Source organism: Falco peregrinus, chromosome 4 (assembly GCF_023634155.1).
Source record: "Falco peregrinus isolate bFalPer1 chromosome 4, bFalPer1.pri, whole genome shotgun sequence".
NCBI classification, from domain to species: Eukaryota; Metazoa; Chordata; class Aves; order Falconiformes; family Falconidae; genus Falco; species Falco peregrinus.
The window spans coordinates 93,565,199-93,589,101 of NC_073724.1; the positions used below are offsets into that span (position 1 = coordinate 93,565,199).

General features: G+C 36.9%; 1 protein-coding gene across 2 annotated transcripts in view; it reads right to left on the minus strand.

Moving 5' to 3' along the window:
• The window catches only part of COG6 (component of oligomeric golgi complex 6), a 59,525-nt gene that overhangs the window by 14,009 nt on the left and 21,613 nt on the right, over window positions 1-23,903 (minus strand). For both annotated transcript variants that reach the window (XM_005240263.4, XM_027790681.2), the window contains exons 8-13: window positions 23,528-23,621; window positions 19,754-19,882; window positions 19,550-19,641; window positions 15,225-15,289; window positions 11,087-11,178; window positions 9,304-9,421 (exon numbers count right to left, since the gene is read on the minus strand). In XM_005240263.4, the coding sequence (XP_005240320.2) occupies window positions 9,304-9,421; window positions 11,087-11,178; window positions 15,225-15,289; window positions 19,550-19,641; window positions 19,754-19,882; window positions 23,528-23,621 (590 nt within the window). The remainder of the gene's footprint in view (window positions 1-9,303; window positions 9,422-11,086; window positions 11,179-15,224; window positions 15,290-19,549; window positions 19,642-19,753; window positions 19,883-23,527; window positions 23,622-23,903) is intronic.

Genomic DNA, 23,903 nt, shown 5'->3' on the forward strand with positions numbered 1-23,903 from the left:
GGATGGAAATTCTATGCTATTTTTCACACAGGCTCACATACTTTAGCCCTTCTTTGTAACAGGCAAATACTCATTAAGTGCTTCATAAAATGTTTATATAATATAAAACCTAGCACACCTCTTCTTCCTAAACCATGTTCCTCGGACTCCATTTCAAATGTAGTTGCATCTTCTTGTGTTCAGTGGTGCCTCAAACGAGTTTCCTACTGCCTCCAGACCCTTACTACAACCCAGGCTGCTGACCTCGTTTCCTTCTGCCAACAATCCTCTTCCCACCTTCCTGTCTCCGGTCTATCTAAGGGCAAACACAGACCTGGCTGGATCATGTAGGAGTAAGGAGAACCCCAGTAACAGAATAAGCTAACGCTTCCAGACACAGTCTCCTTCCAGAAGGATGGAGGGAGAACTGCCAGGACTGGCCTGTGTGTCTCACTCGGAGTGTCTGGGCACAGCAGAGCAAGGCAGCATGCACTTCTGCAACGCTCTTTAAGACTCCAGTTCAACAAGGAAAGAAGGCAGCTTTGGATGGACCCACAATGCACAGGCAACTTAGAATCACAGAATTGTTTAGGTTGGAAAAGACGTTTAAGATCAGAGTCCAACCACTAACCCAGCACTGCCAAGTCCGTCACTAAACCATGTCCCTAAGCACGACATCTATGTGCGTTTTTTTAAACGCCTCCAGGGATGGTTATTCCACCACCTCCCTGGGCAGCCTGTTCCAATGCTTGACCACCCTCTCAGTGAAGAAATTTTTCCTAATATCCAATGTAAACCTCTGCTGCCATAACTTGAGGTAACATGTTTCACTGCTTCCCAAATGAAAAGTACTGATTACTACCATAATAACGTGGATGTGTGAGCTTCAAGGAAGGAAATAAAAAAAATATCAAAGGGGCAGAGGCTGATGGCCAAAGAAACCAAGTAGGAGAACATAAGAGGCGTTTTCAGAATGGACTGCTGCAGAGCCTTCTGGAAATAATCTGTACCTAAGGAACACACCACCACAGAAAGAAGAAACAACTCTCTCTTTTAAAGCCAGGCCTAGCTTTCACTCTTTGTGTGTTTTAAAACATTTGAGGTACGGTACATGTCCCCACACTGCTACCAAGACAGATCAAATAGAAACTTTTTTTCATCCTTCTGAATTCAGTGTTCCTCTATTCTCACTTTCAAAGAGACAGTACACTAAATTCAAGGAACTAATGAAAAACTAAATCTAATAGGTTCCGAGAACACTTGTTGTTCAACATATGCAGTCTTGAAAGCATAAAAAAAATATTCTAGCAATGAAGTAACAGTAATTCAAAACGAAGCACTTATTCAGTGCTGATTAGCAGTAAAGTTTACTGCAATTTACAGCACTGAGTGACTTTCTTCTTGTTTCTTCCTGTTATTATTGGGGGTATTGATTGTGCCCTGAACACACTGTTCCCAGACCTGAACTGGACCATGTTCAGGGGTATTTTGGCATTAATTTGAGATTAGAGTTTGATGGAGTTTTCACTTCCAACACACACATAGATCATGGCACTAATTTCAGGCTTCTTTGCACAGAATTTTTGTTTCCTGAAGTAGCTGATGCTCACAAGCTTCTAAATTAGCTTCGTCTTTCATTTAATCTGTTCTTTTAAAGTCAACTGTCTTCTAGATGGGAGCAAGGAACAAGGAAAAAAGGTTTAGATCATTAGATTCTATTGAGGTTAGTTTAATTCCTGACTACTGCAACACAGGCAGAATTATCAGGTGGAAGGAAAATTAAAGCAGCGCTACATTAATTTTGAAAATTCTCATTTTTCACACACAAAGATAGATTGGGTTTTTTTCAGAATTGAAAAGGAAAAGTTTAAAACAGACATATCATAGAGGAACGTTACCAACTTCAATTTGTGAAAGCTAAATTGCTATTCTTAAAAAAAAAAAAAAAATAGACCTGAATTGTTTTACATGCACCAAGAGATTATTATAATTGATCCTATTTCCAGAAAATAGATTTGAAATGCATGCTGAATTCTACTTTTGAAGTACATGCTTTAGTTGCAAGCCAGACAGCAGCTAACTAAAAAATTATCAGACAAGTTCTGCAACATAGTTCAATAGCATTAAAACATACTATAACACAGTATTGAGTGTCTAATCAGTTATAACCAGCAGTTCAGTCATGCAGAAATAAGGCCAACCAGCTGTTCAGACTTTCAAAGAAAACAAGGAGAAATTCCCAATTTTTAAAATCTGATATACAAAACTGAAACAAATTCTCCTAAAATTACAATGCATACTAGGAGCTGTACATAAGGTTTAGTATAAAAGGTTGTATCTTCATTTGAAGTTCTGCATATCCATCAGCGGGGAACAGTTAACTAAGCCAGTCACCTTCCTCCAAATATACAATGCAGAGCAGGCTTCTCTGTCTATAAGAGCAAGTAGCTCAAGAGATTTCTTGAAGGATTTAACAAACAGCAAAGGAAAATATACGAAAAAGAAAAGGCAGTATCACTAACCAAGAAAAGAGAGCATATATATTAATTGTTTCCCTTTCCCACTTACAAAGAAGGTTAAATGGGAAAAAAAAGTGCAATTCTTGTTCCTATAAAATACAGTTAATTCTATTAACGACTGGAGCAGATATTAAGGAGAGCAGCTTTGTTAGAAGTTCATACATGCACGAGCAAATACTGAAAATACTGTACAGGCAAGCAATCAAAACTATTTATATACTTTCCTACTTGAACATCAGAAAGTTAACAGTACAGAAAGACATGGGCATACTAAAGCGAGTCAAGCAAAGGGCCACAAAGTTCATTAAAGGACTGGAGTATCTCCTACAGAGGGAAAGGCTGTGTTCAGCCTGCAGAAAAGAAGGCTTGGAAGGATGTTATCAATGTGTATAAATAGCTTATGGGAGGGATAAAGAAGTGGGTGATGCTCTTCTCAGTGGTGTCCAGTGATAAAGCAATAGGCAAAGACTGAGAGACAGGAAAAGAGTTTTTAACTGTGAGGTTGGTCAGACACTGGAGACAGCTGCACAGTGAGGTTGTGGAGCCTCCATCCTTAGACACAGTAAACACTCAACTCGAACCAGTCCTGGGCAACCTGTTCTAGCTGGCACTCTTTGCGCAAGATGGTTGGACTAGATGATCTCTAGAGGTTCCTGCTGAACTCATCCATTCTGCAATGCTGTGATACTAGTATTAAATAAAAAAAGATGGCAATTTAAAACACAGAACTCCTCAGAGAAAGCACTGCTTAGAGTAACAAACAAAAGGTCGGCGGCTTTTTTATGGGCCTAATCAGCTTTTCATACAGTCTTTTAAAAACCTCACTGGCAGCAGAGGGTAGAGACAAAGCACTACAGATGTGGAACCTTGTACAAAGTTAACCAGATGTTTCATCCTGTCAGTTACAACAGATTTGCATCAACTAAAGAAGTTCAATCTACAAGCTGAAACAATATTCACTACAGTTAAGCAGCGGCAGCCTAAGAAACTTGAGTGCACGTCTACCAGAGAAGCTTCAGAGCAGCTGTCCTAAGCTTTTCTGAGCCCTACTAGGATCCTACAGAGATCACCAAAGTAGAAGGCCTAATAGCATGCTTCTCAGCTATCAAGTTGGTCTAGGCAGAAAAGACAACAGAAAAATTCTTGCTAGCTTTGCTTTGTTCACGTGGATCCACTGAAAACCACAACAGCACTCGGATCACAACTACCAGCCAGACTCATTTAATCTGCCCCTTATTTGGCTTCCCAAAAATCTAATGGGTTTCACTCTGACAGGGATCAAATTATGAAAGAAAATTTCACAGTTATTTGCATGGAATGTTTCAATACCTCTCCCACTAGCAAACTTCACAGATAATGCAATCACAGCATTTAATTTCCATACATCTACTCTAAAAAGAACAGCATTAAGGAATAACAATCCCAAAACTTGATTTGGGGTACACTACTAATAGTCTTTTAACAGCTCAGACAGCAGATGACATGTTAGTTTGGCATAATCTCTCTTTACTACTCTTATTATAACTCTCATTCCATTTAATTAAATGTTTGCAATTATTCTTTCCTTAAATAATTGTTATGGATTACTACTGAGGCCAAATGGACAAATGTACAAGTAAGGACAAATGTGCTTGAAAATTCCAAGTCTCCTAATGTATTAGCTGGACCAATAAAACATGCTGGCATAGGTTAGTCTAACAGGCTTGTTAAAATGTCTCACCAGTGGACTCACGATTTTAAATGACAATTCTCCTTCAGAGAAATTCAGAGCTGAAAGAGCAGTCCATTCCACTCCAGTGCATTAGGCACTTTGAACTTTGCTTCCAGTTTCACTGGAACAGTTTCTGTTGTTCTGATAATTATTTTCATTTAGCATTTTCTCCTGGATTTATCATCATCTGTAAAACGGTAATCTGTACCAGGATGTTCTAAATTAGATCCAGACAGTGAATAACACAAGCAGAATCCCAAACCCCTAAACATTTGATTTATTATTGCAGGGTCAAAGGAAACATATGAAAGGATATGTAAGGATTGAATTTACAATTCTAATCTGCTCTATTCACATAGCTGGTACACCCATGGCTGGGTTCAAGAAAGCTAAAAAGAAACAAGTACAAACACACTTTTCCAGCACAGGGACACTAACACTAGCCAGAAAATGTTCCGGCCGAACAAAGAAGAACCGAACCAACCAATTGCTACCAGTGCTAGAAAGCACTAGCAAGACTGCCCAACTGCCTCTGAAGGGTAAGAGCAAACAGCACAAAGGAGAGATAGTGGCACTGAACCTTCAGTGACACAGAAGGGTGGTGATGCACAGTTTCTACATAATGTTAGCATCGAGCTCTAGAATGACCTGAGAATCTCAAAGCTGTGAATAGCACTTTAAATCCTGGAAACAAAATGCCTTTGCAATGATTCTGTTACCAAGCTTCACAACAGGTTTCAAGGAGCATGGAGCCAAAGAGACTTCCTTGTGCACTGCCTTCCTTTGATACCAACAGCCTTACATTCAGGCAGTGTGCAGAGTATTTCTGTTACATTGATTTCAGATCATAAAGAGCTACCTAAGAAGTCTGAACGAGAACACCATAAAGAAGACTGAAGAGCTGACTGCCTTCTTTTCAGATTACGACCAGGATGCTTGAGATTTTGATGTAATGAAAAAAACGTTCACAGGGAAGTGCTTCTGAGCAAACCAGTAAGTACTGTGAAATAACTAGGGATTTCCCTGTACCATTTACACTGATGGTTTGACAACCAAGAGGAAGAATCCTGATCTAAGACTACCTTTAAGCTTCCATACAGCTCTGTGCTTGTGACACTCCTTATGTAATACGGGACTCTTCTCAAAAACTGATGTGATGGGGAAGCTATTTTCTTGTCCTAGAAAGAACAGCCTGAAGTCTCAGTTTCCCACTGTGCTTCAGAAATTAAATCCCAGGCAGTGTGAAGGCAATGCTCAATTCTGCATAATCAATAACCTAGGGAATTAAATTGTCAGTGGTGATGAGGACATCAGAGTCAAATTACCATCCTGCCAATTGTCTACATCCAAAGGAAAGGATCTCGAGGAGTTAGCATATTTAACAAAACTTGCTTTGTCTAAAAAAAAGTTCTCAACTAGCTATAATTAAGAGAAAAGGCTTGCTTAAATACAATTCTGGTCTACCAACTACTAGGTAAGACTGCAGATATTAAGAAAACATACCACAGCAAGACACAGTAACACACCACTGTTTCTAGGCAGTAGTCCCCACACTACAGCACAAGAAAATTTGCACAGGGCTAAAGAAACCCATGTAAAGTTACAAATTCACCAGTAATTATGACTAAATCTTCTGGAATTTTGTAGCTACAGACAGCAGTTAAGAAAGCATTTACATTCTCTTTAAATTAAATAAAAATTGTCAAACTGATTTCCATTCAGAACTTCTTGCTTACGATTTTTGTATTATCAGCAACAACTGATGATACTGAGTGTATCTCAGTGTAACTCACACAGGCGATATTTACTACTTTCCAGTGTTCTACACAAGAGAGGCACTTAAGCTTACAGAAAGATAAGTATTTTTTATTTAAGAACACCTTATTTGTATTTTAATCTATTTCCAAAGTTACTTAAATTGCCTTAAGAATCACACTTTAATCAAAGTAATGGGCAGCTGATATTCTTTGAAACAGGTTTATCAATGCCTTAAAATGCAAAATATAAGTGGAGATAAGGAACCATGATTTCCAGACTGTCCAAGTGAAAAGTAATTTACTAATTTTACATGTGAGTATTCTCTCTGCACATACAGGAGCAGCAATGAAGCTGCAATCGCATATGTAAGCACAAAGGGTCTGCTTTCCAGTGCTTTAATCTTCTCTGGAAATTAAAAAAAAATCTGGAAGCAGTTGCAGCCATACACAGCAAAAAGCTGGTAAAAAGGTTGGGATGTGAAGAGAATCTTGTTAATACATACACACAATTTTGGTCTGAACATATGTTAATAGAAATTATGGCAAAGAACAAACTTGAGAATCCTCAAAATGTAAAAGCATTGTGACATTCAGTACTAAAATAACGAAGACATATGAAAAGGCATAAAAGCTGGTTATCTGTATATTAACACACAGTAAACTAGGTAAGAAGATAATTAAATTTATGCTAAAATAGGGTCTTTATATCATGGAAAGTAATGTTTCTCCAAACGTAATTCAGCCTATTAATTTTCTATTTTTTGTGAAGTAAAACTAATTTCAGTCATGAGGAGGTAAGATAGCATTCTATCAATTCAGTAGTCCACTCATAAAGGGTAATAATATAAGGTGCTTCAAAGGACTGTCCAAAACTCTCAGTTACAAGAACTACACTCAGTACAGTAAGACTCTTTCTCAACTGCATGTTGTTGACTCCTGAAGCACAGAGATTAATAAATAATTATGGAGGCCTTTGTTACTCGTGTATCTAATCCTCTTCTGAGTCTCTTTAAGCTTTTGACCTCAATTATATCCTGAGGAAAGATCTTCATAGGGCACATACGCAATGTAAAATTGTCAGTACTTCAGATCTAATTTATAAAATATGTTTATGAGAAAGAGCAATATTACACTCTTTTTGCATTAAATGGTAGGCTTGGTATGCCGTTCATTATTTGTAATAAACCACCACTGAAGGTGGCACTGCAATCACCACCTTTGTTTAATGTCAGTAAAATCAAATTTGACTCCTTCATAAAACAATGGCAGCATCTACAGCCAGTTACATCCAGGCTGGGGGCTGAGGGAAAGGGAACTAAGAGGGCAATGAGGATTACACAACCTTCCCAGAGTGACAATATGAAGAACACACACCATGAACTGGGAGATTGTAATTCCTTTGTCACTGCTCCTTCTCCTTCTAAGTGTTGTGCATCTCCAAACAGAAAATCAGAGTATCACCCCAAACAAAACTACAAAATTTTTGAGTTACACGAGTAGAAAACTTGTGCTGGATCCTGCTTGAGTACAGATGTAAGACCCAGCACGATAAATATGAAGAGCTAAATACAACAGAAATTAATGAAGAGCTGGCTTACAGTTTCAAGCCAAGAAAACCTCTTTCTTTAAGCACTACTCTGTTTGCATATACTTTGTAAGTAAAGTGCAGTCACATACCTTCACTAAGGTCCATCACCAATTTCTCTTCATAAAAGGAAGAGGTACACAGACATTTTATTCTAGCTTATGTATTACGAAACAAAATGTTCTGAGGAATTCATATACAGCTAACGTATGCCCATAGCAAGAGATAAGCTTTATTTTTTTATTTTATTTTTTGCTAAATTCATATTGTCTTTGTCCATTGTACCATTTCATGAACTCAAGCTGTAACTGATCCTTGAAGAAGCATTAGTAGCAGAGGAACTACTATTCCAATGACACCACATTCAAGTAGACAAACTCCACGACAACAATGTACTAAGTGGACTTGGCAGTATGGACTGTGGTTGGTAGCAACTAAGGAGTAACCTGATGAATGAATGAATGAATGAAGTCACTGAAAGGAGTCACTGGGATATACAGAAGGGAAGAAGAGGAGAAAAACTGCTCCTTTGAGAAAGTCATTCCTCAGCCCTTGCAGAAATACAGGAAATTGGGACCAGATGCAAGCCGTGCAAAATAAGAAAACTACTTTGAGACCACAGAGCAACACCAACCAAACTCAGAAAATCCCACCGAATGGTCAGCAAAGTCTTTGCACAAGAAAGTATCGGTAAATCTATGTATTTTTTTTAATTATTTTTCTTGTAGGTTAACTATAAATAATTTAAAATATATTTACAAAACCTCATTGCTTGTTTTCCACTTTCAAACTTTTTTTTTTAACTGAAAAAAACCAGTAATGTGAGAGCTTTGTTGAACTCTGGGGTTGTGCAGTAACTGGGAATAAAGAAAGGCATCTCTTCTCGGCTTTAGGGTCTAGTCAACTCAGCAAATCTCAGACAAGGATGCTGGATGAAGATCAGATGTGTAGGGATGTGTAGCCTAATGATTTTCTTTGACTTGGATTTTAGGAAGGTGATATTTAAAGGGCAGATCTACCAAAAGCAACATGATACAAATAAAGCATGGAGAAATCAGAATGTACTTGCTACTGAACAATGGGAAGTTCATTGAAACACAATTCAAAGCAATCAGCAGGAGAGGAAAACTGATACTGTGTTAGGTACAGTTGTTTGGTATAACAAATGTATGTGCTGCTGTTAAAAGCAGCAATCTTCATGTGGCATATAGTATAAATAGTATAAAAAATAGTATATAGTATTTTTTATATATAGTATAAAAATACAATAGTATAAAAAATATTTTTATAAAAGACAGAAAAGCCCAAGTTTTGTTTTTGCTTAGGTTACCATCTTGGAATATATTTCATAATTTCCAAGAAAGGAATTTTGCACATGAGTAATTACCTGTTGATCTCATGATGCATTAACAGAAATTATCTAGTTCAATAAGCTGACTTTGCTCAATTGCACTTAGGGAAATTTCCTAATTTTGTTGCTTCTCATAGATTTTAAATATGTGTGAACTGCCCTGTAAACAAATACTGCTAGGAACAGTATTCTAGCCATATTTCCAGAAAAATAAAACTATTAAAAGCATTAAAATCTAAACAGGAAGTTTTTAAGTGGTTCCGTATCAAAAATATAGCAACTAGAAAACTTAATTTTTAGGAAAACCTGACATATAAAACAGTTATTCATCATATAATCTTACTCAACAAAAGGGAAATGAAAGTGTGTTTGGAAACATGAAAGCTGATTTTGAAACAAACCTTATCCATTAGTTTACTTGCATGAAGACTCAGGCTATTAAAGAATATCTTCTTGCTCAACAAATGCATTTCTTCAATTGTTGTCAACAGTGTGGCTGCACTGTTTCCCACAATACCACTGAAATCAAAATTAAGATTAATGAAATAATCTGAAGGGGAGGCAGGGCATGACAGGGTCAGATACTTTAGACTATTTCAAATACAATTATTTTCAAAGTTGAAAATTTACAACAAATAATTGCATGGAACAGTTCTCCATATTGGCTAAGAGATTCACTCATAAGTGACAGTGAGAACAAGCATTAGCAGCTATTAAGTACAGGCTTATCTAAAGCTTTACACAAACTTTTTAGTATAATTCTAAAATTTATTGGATTTTTGTTTGTTATTCTGTAAACCTACTTGTTACAGAAAACAGATTACATAAACAAAAAGGGTTGCTAACTATTCCATCATACTGTCCTTTAGGGATAGCATCATCTCTCTTCTTTCTTCATTGCGAAGTTAGACATCTCCAAAAATGTAAGAATTCATGCCTTGCCATTTCAAGTGTCAAGCTATTACACTTAGCATGAACACAGCATAAGCCTTAAATGATGCTACACGACAATGTTCTTCTCACAGTTACACCTTCTGTCTAAACTAAAAGTGCTTTTAAGCCCCAAAAATGGCAGTGAAAATTCCCTGCATCATAATAAGACTAATTCAAACTTGTAGCCTGATTTTCAGATTAAATCTTGTTGCATTTAATAGATCATTTCTCAGACTGCACTTTCTCTTCATTAGTCAAAGTTTCACTTCCCTTACAGGGGAAATTATTCAGCTAGCAGAAGTTACTTCAGTGGTCATTAAACAATGTATCATAAACAAGACAGAAAGCAAAACATAAGACTGTCAAAGACCTTCCATTTTAACATCACATTTTCAATTACACCAAGTTACATAACCACTGAGGAACACTAACTTTGGAGACATAAAAAGGGTGGCAAAAAATCTTTCAGGCTGTGCGGGTTTTTTACAATAAACTTTGGAATAAGTCTTATATGTGTTTTACTGTTGATCTGTAGTGCCATCACAACTGAGGATTTCAAATATAGTGGGAGGTGCCCAAGAACCACTTACTCCAGTCTGCCCAACATCTACATGTCTTTTCAGACAGAAAAGATGCTCAAGGAATAGTATCAGTGATTCAAATTTGCAGCAGTTCAGCCCAGGGCTGTTTCTAACCAAAATGAACTACTGCAAATGGCACAAAGTATAAAATCAAGCAGTTCTGGTTTTTCTCCAGTTTCTATGTTCCTGGTGGCATCTGGAAGATGGGAAGATAATCGGTGCACCCTCAACAGCTAGATATGGAACAAGAAATGCATTCTCCCAGTAGAAAAATGTGAGTGCATATTTAGAAAAAAATAGTATTAAAACACAGTTATTTAAGGAAGAAAAGAAAAACTGAAGTTCTAGAGGTAATTAATTCTAACTTTTTCTCAAAGGGGACTTGACTGTCATCTTGAATGTTTTGTGTACATTTTTTTGTATACTATTATCTACACAGAACAACAAAGAAAGTTCCTGTGGCAAACTGATGCTATATTCCAAAGCAGATTTGATATGAATTGAGGAATGACAACACATAAATGTCATCTACTTGGCGTCATGCACATTCCTCCATGATTTCGTACTACAGAACCAAAACCAAGCCACAAAAATACTCTTTTTACTGTATTAATCTTTATATATACAATTTAAAAAAGACATATTTAATATACTTCGTAATTTTGCATACCTGATTGTATGGTGGTAGAACTTGAGAAGATTAGAAATCTTGTACAGCAAAACTGCTCCTGGCTCAGCAACAATCACCTGCTCAATTCTAACCTGCAGAATAAAGAAATACAAGCATCCTTCAGGTCATACATTTTAAAAGCCAACTTCTATGATTTTATATGCAATAAATATCTGATTTTGGAAAAATAAATTTAACCAGAAATAAATGTAAAAAGAGAATGTCCAGTTAACTACAACATTCTGCTAGAACCAGAGCTTCTTGGTTGCCAAGCCTCTGGGTAGAAAACAAGCGGGTATATGTATTCTAGCTAAAAAAAAAAATAATTTAAAAATTATAAAAATCATGTTTCCATATAGATTTTTGTTGCAATTGGTTAGTGAAAATTTCAAAATGATGAGATCATTTCATGGATTAATACCAGTACATACTGGAATTCTCCTCAGCACTGAATAGCAAGAACAGCTGCAAAGCTGCAAAATCCCTATGCCTCAACAGTTGATCATTAGCATCATGCAGCAATTCAGAACATCCAAAGTATTAGATATTTTACCTAAAAGACAAAGTCTTACCTGGATTAACTTCTTCTTCACTTCAAGAAGAGATTATATACCTCCTACTCATATTTAATTAGATATATTTCTGACTAATGATCAGTTACGTTGACTGTTTATCTCAACCAGGAGATATGGCTACACAGGCCAGAACAGTGCTGGCTTGTCTTTATAGTTGGACAGTTGATGTCTTGTCTCCATGGTGAACACAGTCTCAATCCATTCATAAAACGCTGCCCCAGGGTCAATCTTTGGGCACTTATGAAGCAGTGACTGACAGTGCTTATCACTGCACTGTTCTCCCACATGCCTGCGCATGAAAGGGCTACACACAGAGCAACAGTCGCTCTCCCAAGTTATTTGTCTGCTGTTCAATGGAACATGATGTGCAGCAGTGTCCTCTTGTCAGAGCCAGCTGCAGGGAGAATTTACCAAGATTACGCTTCCTCAATCCTCTCTGCCTTTGCATCTAAGTCAGAGCCCAAAAACCAAGAATAACTTTTGACTCTTATTCACAATGTTCAATGTGCAAGGTTAATTTCAACATTCAGGTGAACTCTGCTCTACAATGCATACGTATATACAAAGCTTTATATAATTACCTGTCTCCAATATTAAATAAAAGATCATTTAGTCATGGATACAGAGTATAGTCTAGGTGTACAGCAAAACAGAATATGGCAGGCTGGGGAAAAATAAAAAGACCAAAATATTGCTAAAAAAAATAATAAAATAGCAATGACTGAAGAAAAAAAAACTGTGAAAGACAGAATAGGCAGAAGGAGAGAGAAATAAAAAAAGACCAAAAGATGCCAGGGTTAGGAAACAACAATTAAAATTAAAAACACAAAGCAGGAAAAGAAGCATTGCTGCTTCCCATACTGAAGTCTTCACTGTACAGGAGAAGCAAAATTTGCAAGTAACTCAATCTAACCTGCTCAGGGAAGTCCTGGACTTACAGCTCACACCATTTCTTAATCCTACATGTCCTGTCGTCTATGTAAGGCATCAAAAACATACGGTTAATTTTGACCTCATCTTAAGTACTATAGAAAAGATAAGGACCTTAATCTAAATATTTTTTAGGGTCCTCCTACTTCCACCTGAAATGAGAGGCCTGTGGTGAGATCTACCGCAGTGAGTACTCAAGTTTCACTTGGATGCCTAAAACTCAAACCAACTATCAGTAAGAAATGTAGACGATTTATACTGCATGTAAGCATAATCCTTCCTCAGAGGTAAGGAAACTGTTATCATATTGTTCATTCACGTAGAACAGCATAAACCAGTAAGAAAATTCTACATGATTCTGTAAGTATGTAAAAGTGCTCGTGGAAATTCTGTGATTAGGCTTTTATCAAGGCTATTTCAAACTTCAGGATCAACTCAACTCCAAGTGACAGGTTTTCAAACATCACCAGAAATCCACTACAAAAGCAGTATACTGTAGTGCCACAAACTACAACAAAGAGTGTCTTCCCCAAAATTAATGCAGTTATTTTTCTTATTGTGGGTGATCATCAGAAAGAACAATATGTTGTAGAAAAAAATAGTCCTCCAAACTGAGTCTGCTTTTGTTGTTCCTCTCAACACGATGGCTTGCAATTATCTAACTGCACTGTATGAAAGCTTTTCTGCTTGGGGGTTTTGGGGGGGGGGGTTTCTGCCTATTTTCTTTTGCTATGGAAGATTTCCCCAGGGAAAACAATAAACAAACAAACAAAATACTGCATATTTTACATTGGGAAGTCTAGTCTGGCAGTGAATTACCGTAAGTTGCATTCTGTTAAAATACAGAATACAATGGAAAGTCTTTTATTGTTCTTTTAGGTTTTTTCATTTTTATTAGCACAGTAACTAACTACCGACAATACTTCTGGAGCTGTATCTACAGATAGCAGAAGCACACAAGTGTAAAGAGTCTGGCAATCAAAATGGAAGGTATTCTGTACCAAACTGTACAAGTACTCAAATCAAGACCAAAACACTGATTTACACAAAGGTTTGATTCTATCCCAAATTACTTTGCTGGAATGCAGAGAAATACTGAACCCAAACATCAGTATTCAGTATTAACAGAATTAAAGCATGCAAGAAGAACACAGAAAGCTTGGAAAATATCTTAAAAAAACCAAACAAAAACAGCTATGATAATTGTCTAATAAGACAGGTGTTTTTCAACAAGTCAAAAAAACCAAAGACTATGAAGGATGATCATAATTATATGGCAACAGGTACAAACTGAAACACAGGAAGTTCTGACTGACCATCAGGAAAACACTTTTACTGTGAGGGTGACCGAGCACTGGCACAGGTTTCCCAGAGAGGCTGTGGAGTCTCCATCCTTGGAGATACTCAAAAAGCCATCTGGACATTGTCCTGGGCAAGAAGCTCTAGGTGGCCTGGCGTGAGCAGGGAGTTTGGACAAGATGACCTCCAGAGGTCACTGCCAATCTCAACCTTTCTGTGATATTCTAAATGACACTTTCTTGATTTTTACCTCTCTTCAGACCTTCTCCCTCTCTTACCAGGAACTTACATGTAGTATTCAAAATCTACCTGTTAACATTGGAGACTAAACATTTGGTAACTGGACACAGTTGTTATAGTTACAGCATCCTAAGAGAAATTTATTATAATAATATCTAGTACAGTAGATTTAACTTTACAAACACTGATTTATACACTGCATGGTCAGGCAATTATTGGTATCAGCTTCATCACCTTGATTATTTTATTTTGTGCTTAAGTGAAGCACATCCAATAAATAAACACAGCCAACCACTTGATGTATCATTATTAATGACTTCTATCAAACGGGTCCCTAAACTGACTAAGGCTGTAGCTTGAAAAAGGACAACCATGGAGGGATGCAACAGAAATAGAGCAAAGCAGGGTAGCTTAAACATGGTAAGTAGGCAACTATTTTCCACAGTCTCTTTCTATACAAGAGCTGGAGTTATTTAACAAAAGAAAAACAAAAGGAGTTGGCTTTTTACACAGCATACAGTTAAACTGTGCCCTTCCCTCCCGCAGGATATGTTGTGAACATCAACCTTTTATAACAACTTGACGTATTCAGGCAAGAAAAATCTACTGAAGTCTATTAAATACAAAGACAGTAGCTATGGCTCAGTAAGTCCTCAGTATGCCCACAAACAGGCAAGGAAACTTCTACAGAAGTAACATGGCACAACTGCATAACCTGTACTGTTGCCTAAGCATATGTTAATGGTCAATATGAAAAACAGGGCAGTAAATTTAATTGATTTTTCATTTGACCCACCACTGCCATACCTTTATACTTATCCCACAGCTCAATTTTTGTACATAAGCACTCCTGAACGTAGGAAAAGTAAACCAAAATGAAGATACAGATTTAGTATCCTAGTATCTCTCACTGTATGACTATTTAAGCCAGGTATCTGTGAACTATGGAATCCTTAATTTTGAAGGGGTTTATGACAGCTCATAGTTGAATGAATCTAACTCTTAACCAAGGGCAATGAAAATACATTGTAGAGATGGGGACATGACAGAACAATTTTTACACTTAGAATGCTAAGGAAAACAAAATACTTCACCTTCAGAGGCCTGCAGACACCTTCTGTGATGTGCCCAACTACTTCTTGAATATTTTCTTCCACACCTACAGTTAATGCAAACACATGCTAAGATTATGCAAATGTAATTCTCTTTTCTTCAAGACTATAAAACAAACAAATGTAGAAGCTACTCCTCCATAAAAAGCATTATGAACTGCGTGTTCTTTTCTCCACAAGACTAGTTTACACCTCCACTGAACTTCAAATCTAGCCATTAAAAAATAGCTGCATGACAAAACAGGAGTCCGGGAGAGTCATTACCTTATGCTATGCAATTGCTCCTAGTGCAGCATAGTGCCTGGGGATTTGAGGAAGAAAGAGCAATGGGAAGAATAAACGATCTAGCAAGAAGCTGTCACAGTAAGGCTCAATATTAGCACTTCATGAAATTAAATGGGGGGGGGGGGGGGGGGGGGAGGCCAGTGAGATGCTCAAGGAGCAACAGTACGTACCATTTCAAAAGGACTGAACCATAAATACATGGGTCTGTCAGTGTTTGGTACCGACGTGTTCATGGCATTGTTACGAATTAAATCATGTAAGTACCTCCACGCTGCTGAGCGCTGCAGCATTACCAAATGCTTCCGCCCCAGCAGCAATTGAAACTCATCTTTTACAGAATTATATACAAAAGAGAATATTGCCCTATCTTACCATGGAACACAAATGAATTGTTGCATGGCAACCAGTACTGTCATAAATCAATCAAACTGAAAGCAACAGATCTTCAAGCTCTCACTTCAGTAACAACTCAGAATAGATTTATGGAGAAAGCAATACTTTAATTCTAATTTAAAACTTGTCAACAGGAGTTCATCTTCAGATGGGACCCATGCAATGAACAGTAAACAAACTGACTGTGACATGTGATAGAAATCAGGTGACCTGAAGCTATATTTTGCAGATCTTATTTCAGACTAAAATAGATTACCTCTGAGAGTAAAAATTACAAAAGATCAGAGATCTGTGCCAATGTCTCTTTACACCAAGATACGTGAAAAGGCACATAAGCAGAAACAACTGAATTCAGTGTGGTGGCTGTAAGAATTTCAGCATACTAAATCGGTAAGGTAATAAAACCATCTTTTTATGTTTGAGTATTGATATCAAGGAAGAAAGCAAGATTACAAACCACAAGATGTATCATCGTCTGTTATGTAAAAGCTAGCTCCCAGATACACCCTAACAACTTAGAGATTTTTTAGGAGGAACAGTCACACTTTTACTGTTCATCAATATAACAAGCACCTAGCACATATTTGCAATAGTGTATCTAGATCAGACTGATTTAACAAGTTGCTGGGTATGAAAGTTTAGCTGAAAAAATATACAAGTTCAAATATCAAAGGACATGGAATTACAATCTTGATATATCACATGTTTGTGCCTTCAAATATATTTTCATGTCCAATTAGAATATTTTAGATTCAGCAAACATGAAAAAGAAATGTTCCAGCACAATGGCTTATATAACAGTTGCAAGTATTAGTATGTCACACTGACATAAAAAAAATGTGGAATAAACCTCAGAGACCCAGCATCACTTTTAAAGAACAGTTTATTATTGAAAATGTACTTCTGGCTGCCTGCTACACCACATATCATTTTTCTCTGTGTACCCTTCTCTAAGGGAGAGATCCTTCCTGGAGTTCATTTGGCTTCTGCTTTCCAGCTGGGTTCCTGTAACTCCATGAAAAATAGGTTTCTACTGCATCTCTTAAAAAGAATGCCTGCAATTCTTTCTTTCAAGTGGAAGCCCTCTGTAAGACTGGAAGGCTCCTGTTAGCAGAATACCTACGCTCCAAAGAGGAGAACCAGATGCTTAATGCTTGCCCAGCACAATGCAAAACAGTTAAACTTTTCTGAATGTGTTTGGTGCTTAAAATTTTAATAACATTTTTGGTCAGGTTAATTTTAAACAGTTAAGATTTACAATCTTAAAATTTTAAAATGTTCTAAAAGCTATTCTTACATACTTAATTATGGACTACATAGTTTGTTCTCTTTAAAGTAAAAACCGGGATAGGAACATTTCTCCAAAAACTTAGCATTCACGTGATTTTTCTTCCACTGAGACCAAATTCACCTCTACATCACCGTTTTTTTGTGGGTTCTTTTTTTTAAGAAGAGATGGGACTTTTTTGTGTAGCTGTGATTTACCATGTTCTCCAGAATCCTGAAATTACACTGAGCTTATAGGAGAATTTAAACAGAAATCTGAACTCAGAACAGAGACACCTCAATTATAACAAAACCAGTTCCCTCTGCAGAAAGCTACTCAAGTTGAAATTAAAGTTAAACCACTTGACTGACCTAACTTTAGACCCTCACTTAGGTGGTCTTTATCCGTAGTAGTTGCTTGGGCTCCCTCTATAGGGAACAGGAAAAAAATCCAAACAGCTGTGATGAAAGTCTGCAGAAATGCCTACATTAGACCTAACTTCTGTTGGGAAGATCTGCCCTCTGAGATGCAAATATCTGTCAAATAAACAAGATGACAACTCTAAATTGCTAAGTGAAATTAACTCAATCTCCGCTGTAGCCAGCACAATCAGGCACCTGAAGTGTGTATGATAGCACAGGGAATTTAACTTGAATCTCCCAGTACCACAGACACTGTTCTCACTGATTAGCCACTACCAACTCAGGATCTGTATTTATATAAAGCCTATAATCCCAAGGTACTTCATAAGGTTCAACTTCCCATAAATGGTTCTTGTTAAACTGGTGGTATCCCATTAAGTACTGTTTTGTCTTATTGACCTTGGCATATAACCATCCTTATCATCAAAAAATTTTCCCAAAGATGCACCTCCCAGGTATTGTTGCTCCCAATACGAAGCTATGAATCCCTCTTTACATTTCTTGCAAACTGTGATGACAAACCTATTCCTGGAGAGCTTAACAAAACACACGATTTGCTTCAGACAGAAATATTCCATCTCTTGTTGATACTTGTCTCTTGGGAAAAAAGTTTTGGCCTGGGGATTTTTTCTTTAATTTCCCCAAAACATTTATAATTTCCATATTCTCAAGTATTTTACTCTGATCTATAGCTGAAATGCTCTAAATATATTTAATTATGTGGTCATAGTACATCAGCCGGACATCCTGTCAGAAGGCCAAGGGATTTAATAGTTAAATAAAGCACTGCATGAAGAAGTGGGAGAATTTCAGAGCCAAATACAAGTCTGGACAGCAGCTGTAGCCCAGTCGTTATAGTAACATCCTCCATGAGACCAGCTTTTCCTGAAGAACTCTCCAGTTACAGCAGAACCATCAGTCATCTACAAAGAACTGCCATTCCTTCTTCTATACCATAAAACCATCATGAGGCCTGCTTTCCTGCCTCCCCGAGATACTGTCAGTAAATAATACTAAATTTACTTCTATCGTGTGCTTTAACTGTAGTTACAAACCAGCATTCCTTCAGTTTGATTTACAACAGCTCCTAAACAGCCTCCTTGCTCATAAACTATTAGGAAAGTCAATTAATACTTCCAGCAGTAAGGAAAATGAGAATGCATATTCACTTTAAATCCCAGCACAGGACTCAGGACATACAGTCTGAAGAGCTCACCAGATGAAGATCCAATGTAAGTTCAAGTTTGTTACAACTCAGTAGACATGCTTAATTTATTAAACAAGTCTTTGGCTGAAGCTATGGAGGTCAATCATACTACAGCTTCTACAGGATAAAGGTACTTAAAACGGAGAAAAGGGGCTGAAGAATAAGCTTGAGCATTTGTAGTCCTGTTAATGAAGGACAGCTTTGATATTAAAAAGCTTCACACGTCTATGAGTGGCCTACTTTGACCTCCATAAACTTATGATACATGACCAAAGAAAATTCCATTTTACTTGTACCATAGAAGGAAGAGAATTATAGAAAGGAGGAATTATGTTTTTAAAAATTACTAAACAAGCAAGCAAGGCATAACAGGAATCCTCAAAATATCAATAAGCAACCCTATGATAATGTTTTCAGAAAGGTATGTATTCATATACATTACAGATAATTTTTGAACTGTCAACCACAGTCTAAATATGTCCCTTTGTAATTTCTGTGTAAATCTATTATAAGCACAGTAAAATGAAAAGAGTGCATGTTGAAATACTCTTCTTTGTTAAGGGCTTTCTTTTGGCAAAATGTAACCACCAGGTATTCTGAACTTATTTCTAGGAAAATCTAAGCTCAGACTCTCATAACTGAAGCCCAGCCTAAGAAATAAATCACACTTTCTGACTTATCAGAGACTTAGTTCCTATCATTTTCCAATTTGTATTTTAAAATCTAGTAGTACCTTGAACAGTTACAAGCTTTAACATAGCTTCTAAGTGTTCTTTTTCAGAAGCTGTAGCTTGATGCAACCAGGCCAGCATGTCTCCTACATACCTAAATAAAGACAGAAATTTTTCTGTAAATCACTGGTTTATGGTGTCAGGCATTTAAAGTGCCAACAGGCAAAAAAAGGATTACTTGATATACATTCTTGCTTGTACTGTACCTCAGAGGATCATGGGAGTGCATTTCAATAGGGCGGGGAGTACCTCCCAGACCTCCTCGAGTAAGAGCATCTATAAAGCCACGGACTACAGCGCTCCTCCTAGCTGTTCCAAACTCATCCAGCGTGTACCTGTTAATGAAACATGAAAATGGGTAAAACAAACAGTTCACCTCATCGCAGCTTATTAGCTCAACTTTTAGCTCAGTTAACACAACCATTTTTATAGCTCTAGAAATCTTGTGTCAATACTTCTACTGTGAAGCATTCAAAACCATCTGATTTTCTTGACTCCTCTAAACAGATACTAAAGATAGCTTTTCCTTGGTCCTCCCATTCCATTTTTCTTACCCCACACAAGTAAGTAAATGAAAAAGCAGCTTTTCTATTTTTGTATATATAAGCCTGTATAGACAGGTTTAGGACCCCTGTTCACATATGGTCAAGCCGACTGACAGAAGCAGCAACTTATGCACTGCAACACAAGGCTTTCTCCTCCTTCTAGGTTACCACATTATTAGTAGCAAAGAGTTATTTTCATCTGGTAGTTGTTCAGTGGTTTTAATCAAATGAGTCTTAGATATTTAATGGATGGACAATTACAGCCCAGAGTGCATAATCTCAAATGGCTTGCCGGTAGTAAAGGAGGTACCAAGAACACTTGTGGCTCACTTTTGAAGCAGTTTACCTTCCTGCTGGGGCTAAAGCACGATAGCAGGTGAAAGATGGGAAATGAACACTGCTAACATCCCTGCTACATCTGCTTAAAAACAGGATTTTTGCAAGCCATGCAACACCTCTGTTTTTTGAAAAAATGAATTTAACATTTTGAACAAAACACATAAATTACAAAGGAGAAAAAGAAAATAAGTGACAGTTTACTTTTCTAATACAACTGAAGAAATGCCAAAGAGTAAGAATGGTGTCACTTACCAATGACACCAAGCAGCTGAACAGATATAAAAATATTAATAATAAAACACATTACTCACTGACTGAAGTAAAATGAGTACTGCATTCATGATTAACAGGTGTGAAGAAAAAAAAACCACAAACCAAACTGTTTCAAGTATGTTCCAAGTTAAGTTCAATTAGATTTCTATAATGCTATAAGAAGTCCATGGGAACGTTCAGTTTTGCTCTTTTCAATCTACATTACTATTTGAGAGAGGGCAAAAAAACCACGCTGAAGAATCCGAAAGTTTCTGTTTAAATGTTTTTCTTCATACACTGTATTTGTTAACTCAAGACAATAATTATCTGCTATACTAAAAAGTCTAATGAAAAACAGTCTTTAATAAATTACTATTTACAAAAAAATTATGCAATTAAAAGTGGAAGAGATCTGTGATCTGCTGACTACCCACAGGCCAGGAGTAGCAGTACTGCAGTGAAAAATCTCCAAGTGTTTGTAGAAACCAGCTAAGCTTTTTTTCTTCCCCTCCAATTAACAGCTATATAATAGAACATTTAAAATGCAGCAGTAAAACAGACCTTGTGATCTTACTAGTTTTGAAAACAGCATTTAATAATGATGATTTTCTTTTTTAAAAGAAAAATAAAACTACTGATTTTCCTTTTGCTCTCAGTAGAACAGGGTATAACTATTATAAAATCCTGCACCTAAAAAAATTTAGTAATAACTATTATTTACACTAGAAACACAGTGTTTACTACTGTTCTTACATATTATTCATGTTAAGGGAACAAACCAATAGTTGGATTCTTTTCAAGCCAGGTTCCATTTTTTAAAAACACAACAAAGTAATGATCACTGGGGGGACAGGAAGGAGGTGGAGAAAAAGCTCTGAGTGATGATGGAAGAGGAAGACTGCTCTGAGCTATGACTCCATGTATTTTCTACGCAACAGTTTTCAATTCTTCTGTTAGAACCAGGAAGTGAAAACCAAACTGAAATGTTTATTTCAGATCCCTACTGACTGCAGTTCCCAAAAGTCCATCCACAGTGTAATCTTTCTGCCACTTTTAAGTTCACAAGACTTAAGTCAATATAAGAAAACAAGAATGTGTAGCTTTGTTTCTAAACTGCCCTTCTCCATCTTACTCGCTTTCACCCAACCAAATCATAATTTTTATCAGATGCAAGGGCAGTGATTCAGAGGAAAAGTGTTTCGTTCATACAGCAGTGCTTATATGCATAAACCCAACATTCTTCTCTGACACGTTGTTTACATTTTAAACTCAGCAGTTTGTTACATACTAAAGGTATACAAAAATTTTTGGAAGGGACTAAACTACATCTTAAGATCTAAGGTGGAAAGCATCAGTACTGCAATTTTGACAATACTGTTGTAGCAAGTAGTTAATCACGATAATCTATGATGAGAGACATACAGCTGCATCTTCTACAGCAACGGTTACTTTGCCTTTTTGGCAGAAGGAAAGTTCTACCTATAAAGTTCTCCCTTTGGTAATGCTAGTTCTGCTGACTGTGAGAGAGGTGTCAGAAATAAGATAAAGCCTCTTTTGCAAATCCATTTTAAACTGGCCAGCTGTGGATATACAAAAGATGGGGGGAGGGGGGGGGGAAGTCTGTGTGTGTGTGTGTGTGTGTGTGTCCATCCCATAAATATTAAGAAAGCAAAACAATGGCTTCATGAAGTTTGAAAGTAACATACTTTAACAAAATATTTATTACAGAAAATATAAACTGTATCTATAAAGAATCCTATAAAATGTTGTGAACATAGTTGTGACTGATCCTTTGCAGCTGTCAAAGAAGGCCTGGAGGAGAGGATGCAAGAAAGGATTCTGCAATCCCCAGCTGTGGCCCAACGTACTGCAACACACTACATGCCACAGCTGGAGTGGTCAAGCGACACCACCTCTCCCTCACGTTGACTAGCAGAACTCACTGAGCATGTTGAGATGCGCACTCTTCTCTCATACTGACAGAATTTTTGTCCACTTGCACTATGCATTTTCCCTGTGAAGAGCTCCACGGAGATTTGCAGCTTCACACATTTGACACCCTTAAAGGTAAGGCTAGCCTTTTGAAGACCGCCTAGTACTCTGCTGTCTTGGGTGCCTGTGGCTAAAAGTAATTTGCAATAGTTGTAAAGTGTGATGAATGCATTTTTAAAAAAAAACTTAAAAAGCAAAGCAGCATAATAAATACCTCTTCATGTATGGTCACCCCAATAAAACCAGTTCTCACAGTGCCACCTCGTGGTTAAGTTGTCTCTACTAAGTACCACTCCGTTTACATTAAGAAGTTGCTTCAGCAAATTCTGAACAAGAACCGAACAGTAGTATATTTTTAATATGTAAATACCCCTACGCTTTAATGGCCCACATTTAGCAGACTGTTTTTAATAGATTACTGTATAACTCATAATGGAAGACATTCTTACTACCAAAAGCACTTCAATAAGACCTAATTAGCCTTTATCAATTTTTCACTTTGGGAATTTTAGACAATCACATACTTTGGACAGCATTTTGTTCTTCAGAAACACCTTACAATGAGAGCAGCAGCAATTGACAATTCATATAGATTAAAATAAGAACAATCTGACATTTTACTTTAATTAAAAACCACTAAGTTGTAAAAAGTCCAATGACATTTACTGTACCATAATTATGTCAAAAAGACTTCTGAAATTTAAAGAAGTTGAAATAGGATTTTTTATTTTTTAAATATCTTACACAGAAATAAATTTCCACCATCCCTAGCACTGTAATTTATGCCCATATTTAAATTTTATAGGCTGGAAATACTTATTTCTGTTAGCAATAATCGTGAAGATTACTTACTTATACAGGACAGGTCTATCTTGTAAGGCTTCCATGGCTTGAGCAAGAACTGGAGAAATGTCACATGACTCTTGTGTCAAAGTCCTGCATTCATCTATAAAATACCAACACAGATAAAAGTGCATTCTTTACAGTGTAATACCTTTTATAACAAGCTTTTTATAACTCAAAGGTTTTTGAACTGAAGCCTTCAGAATACGCTACCTGACCTAGTTTGTGTTAATGAAATTGAACTCCCCCATAAGCAGTACTTCACTGTAAAAGGGATGTCCATCACAAAACTCAACAATAATAAAAATTAAAGGAAGCTTAGTATCTGTTTGCACCCATGTACAAATGTTAAACCATTCAACCATCAGAATTCTGTCAGGCTCCT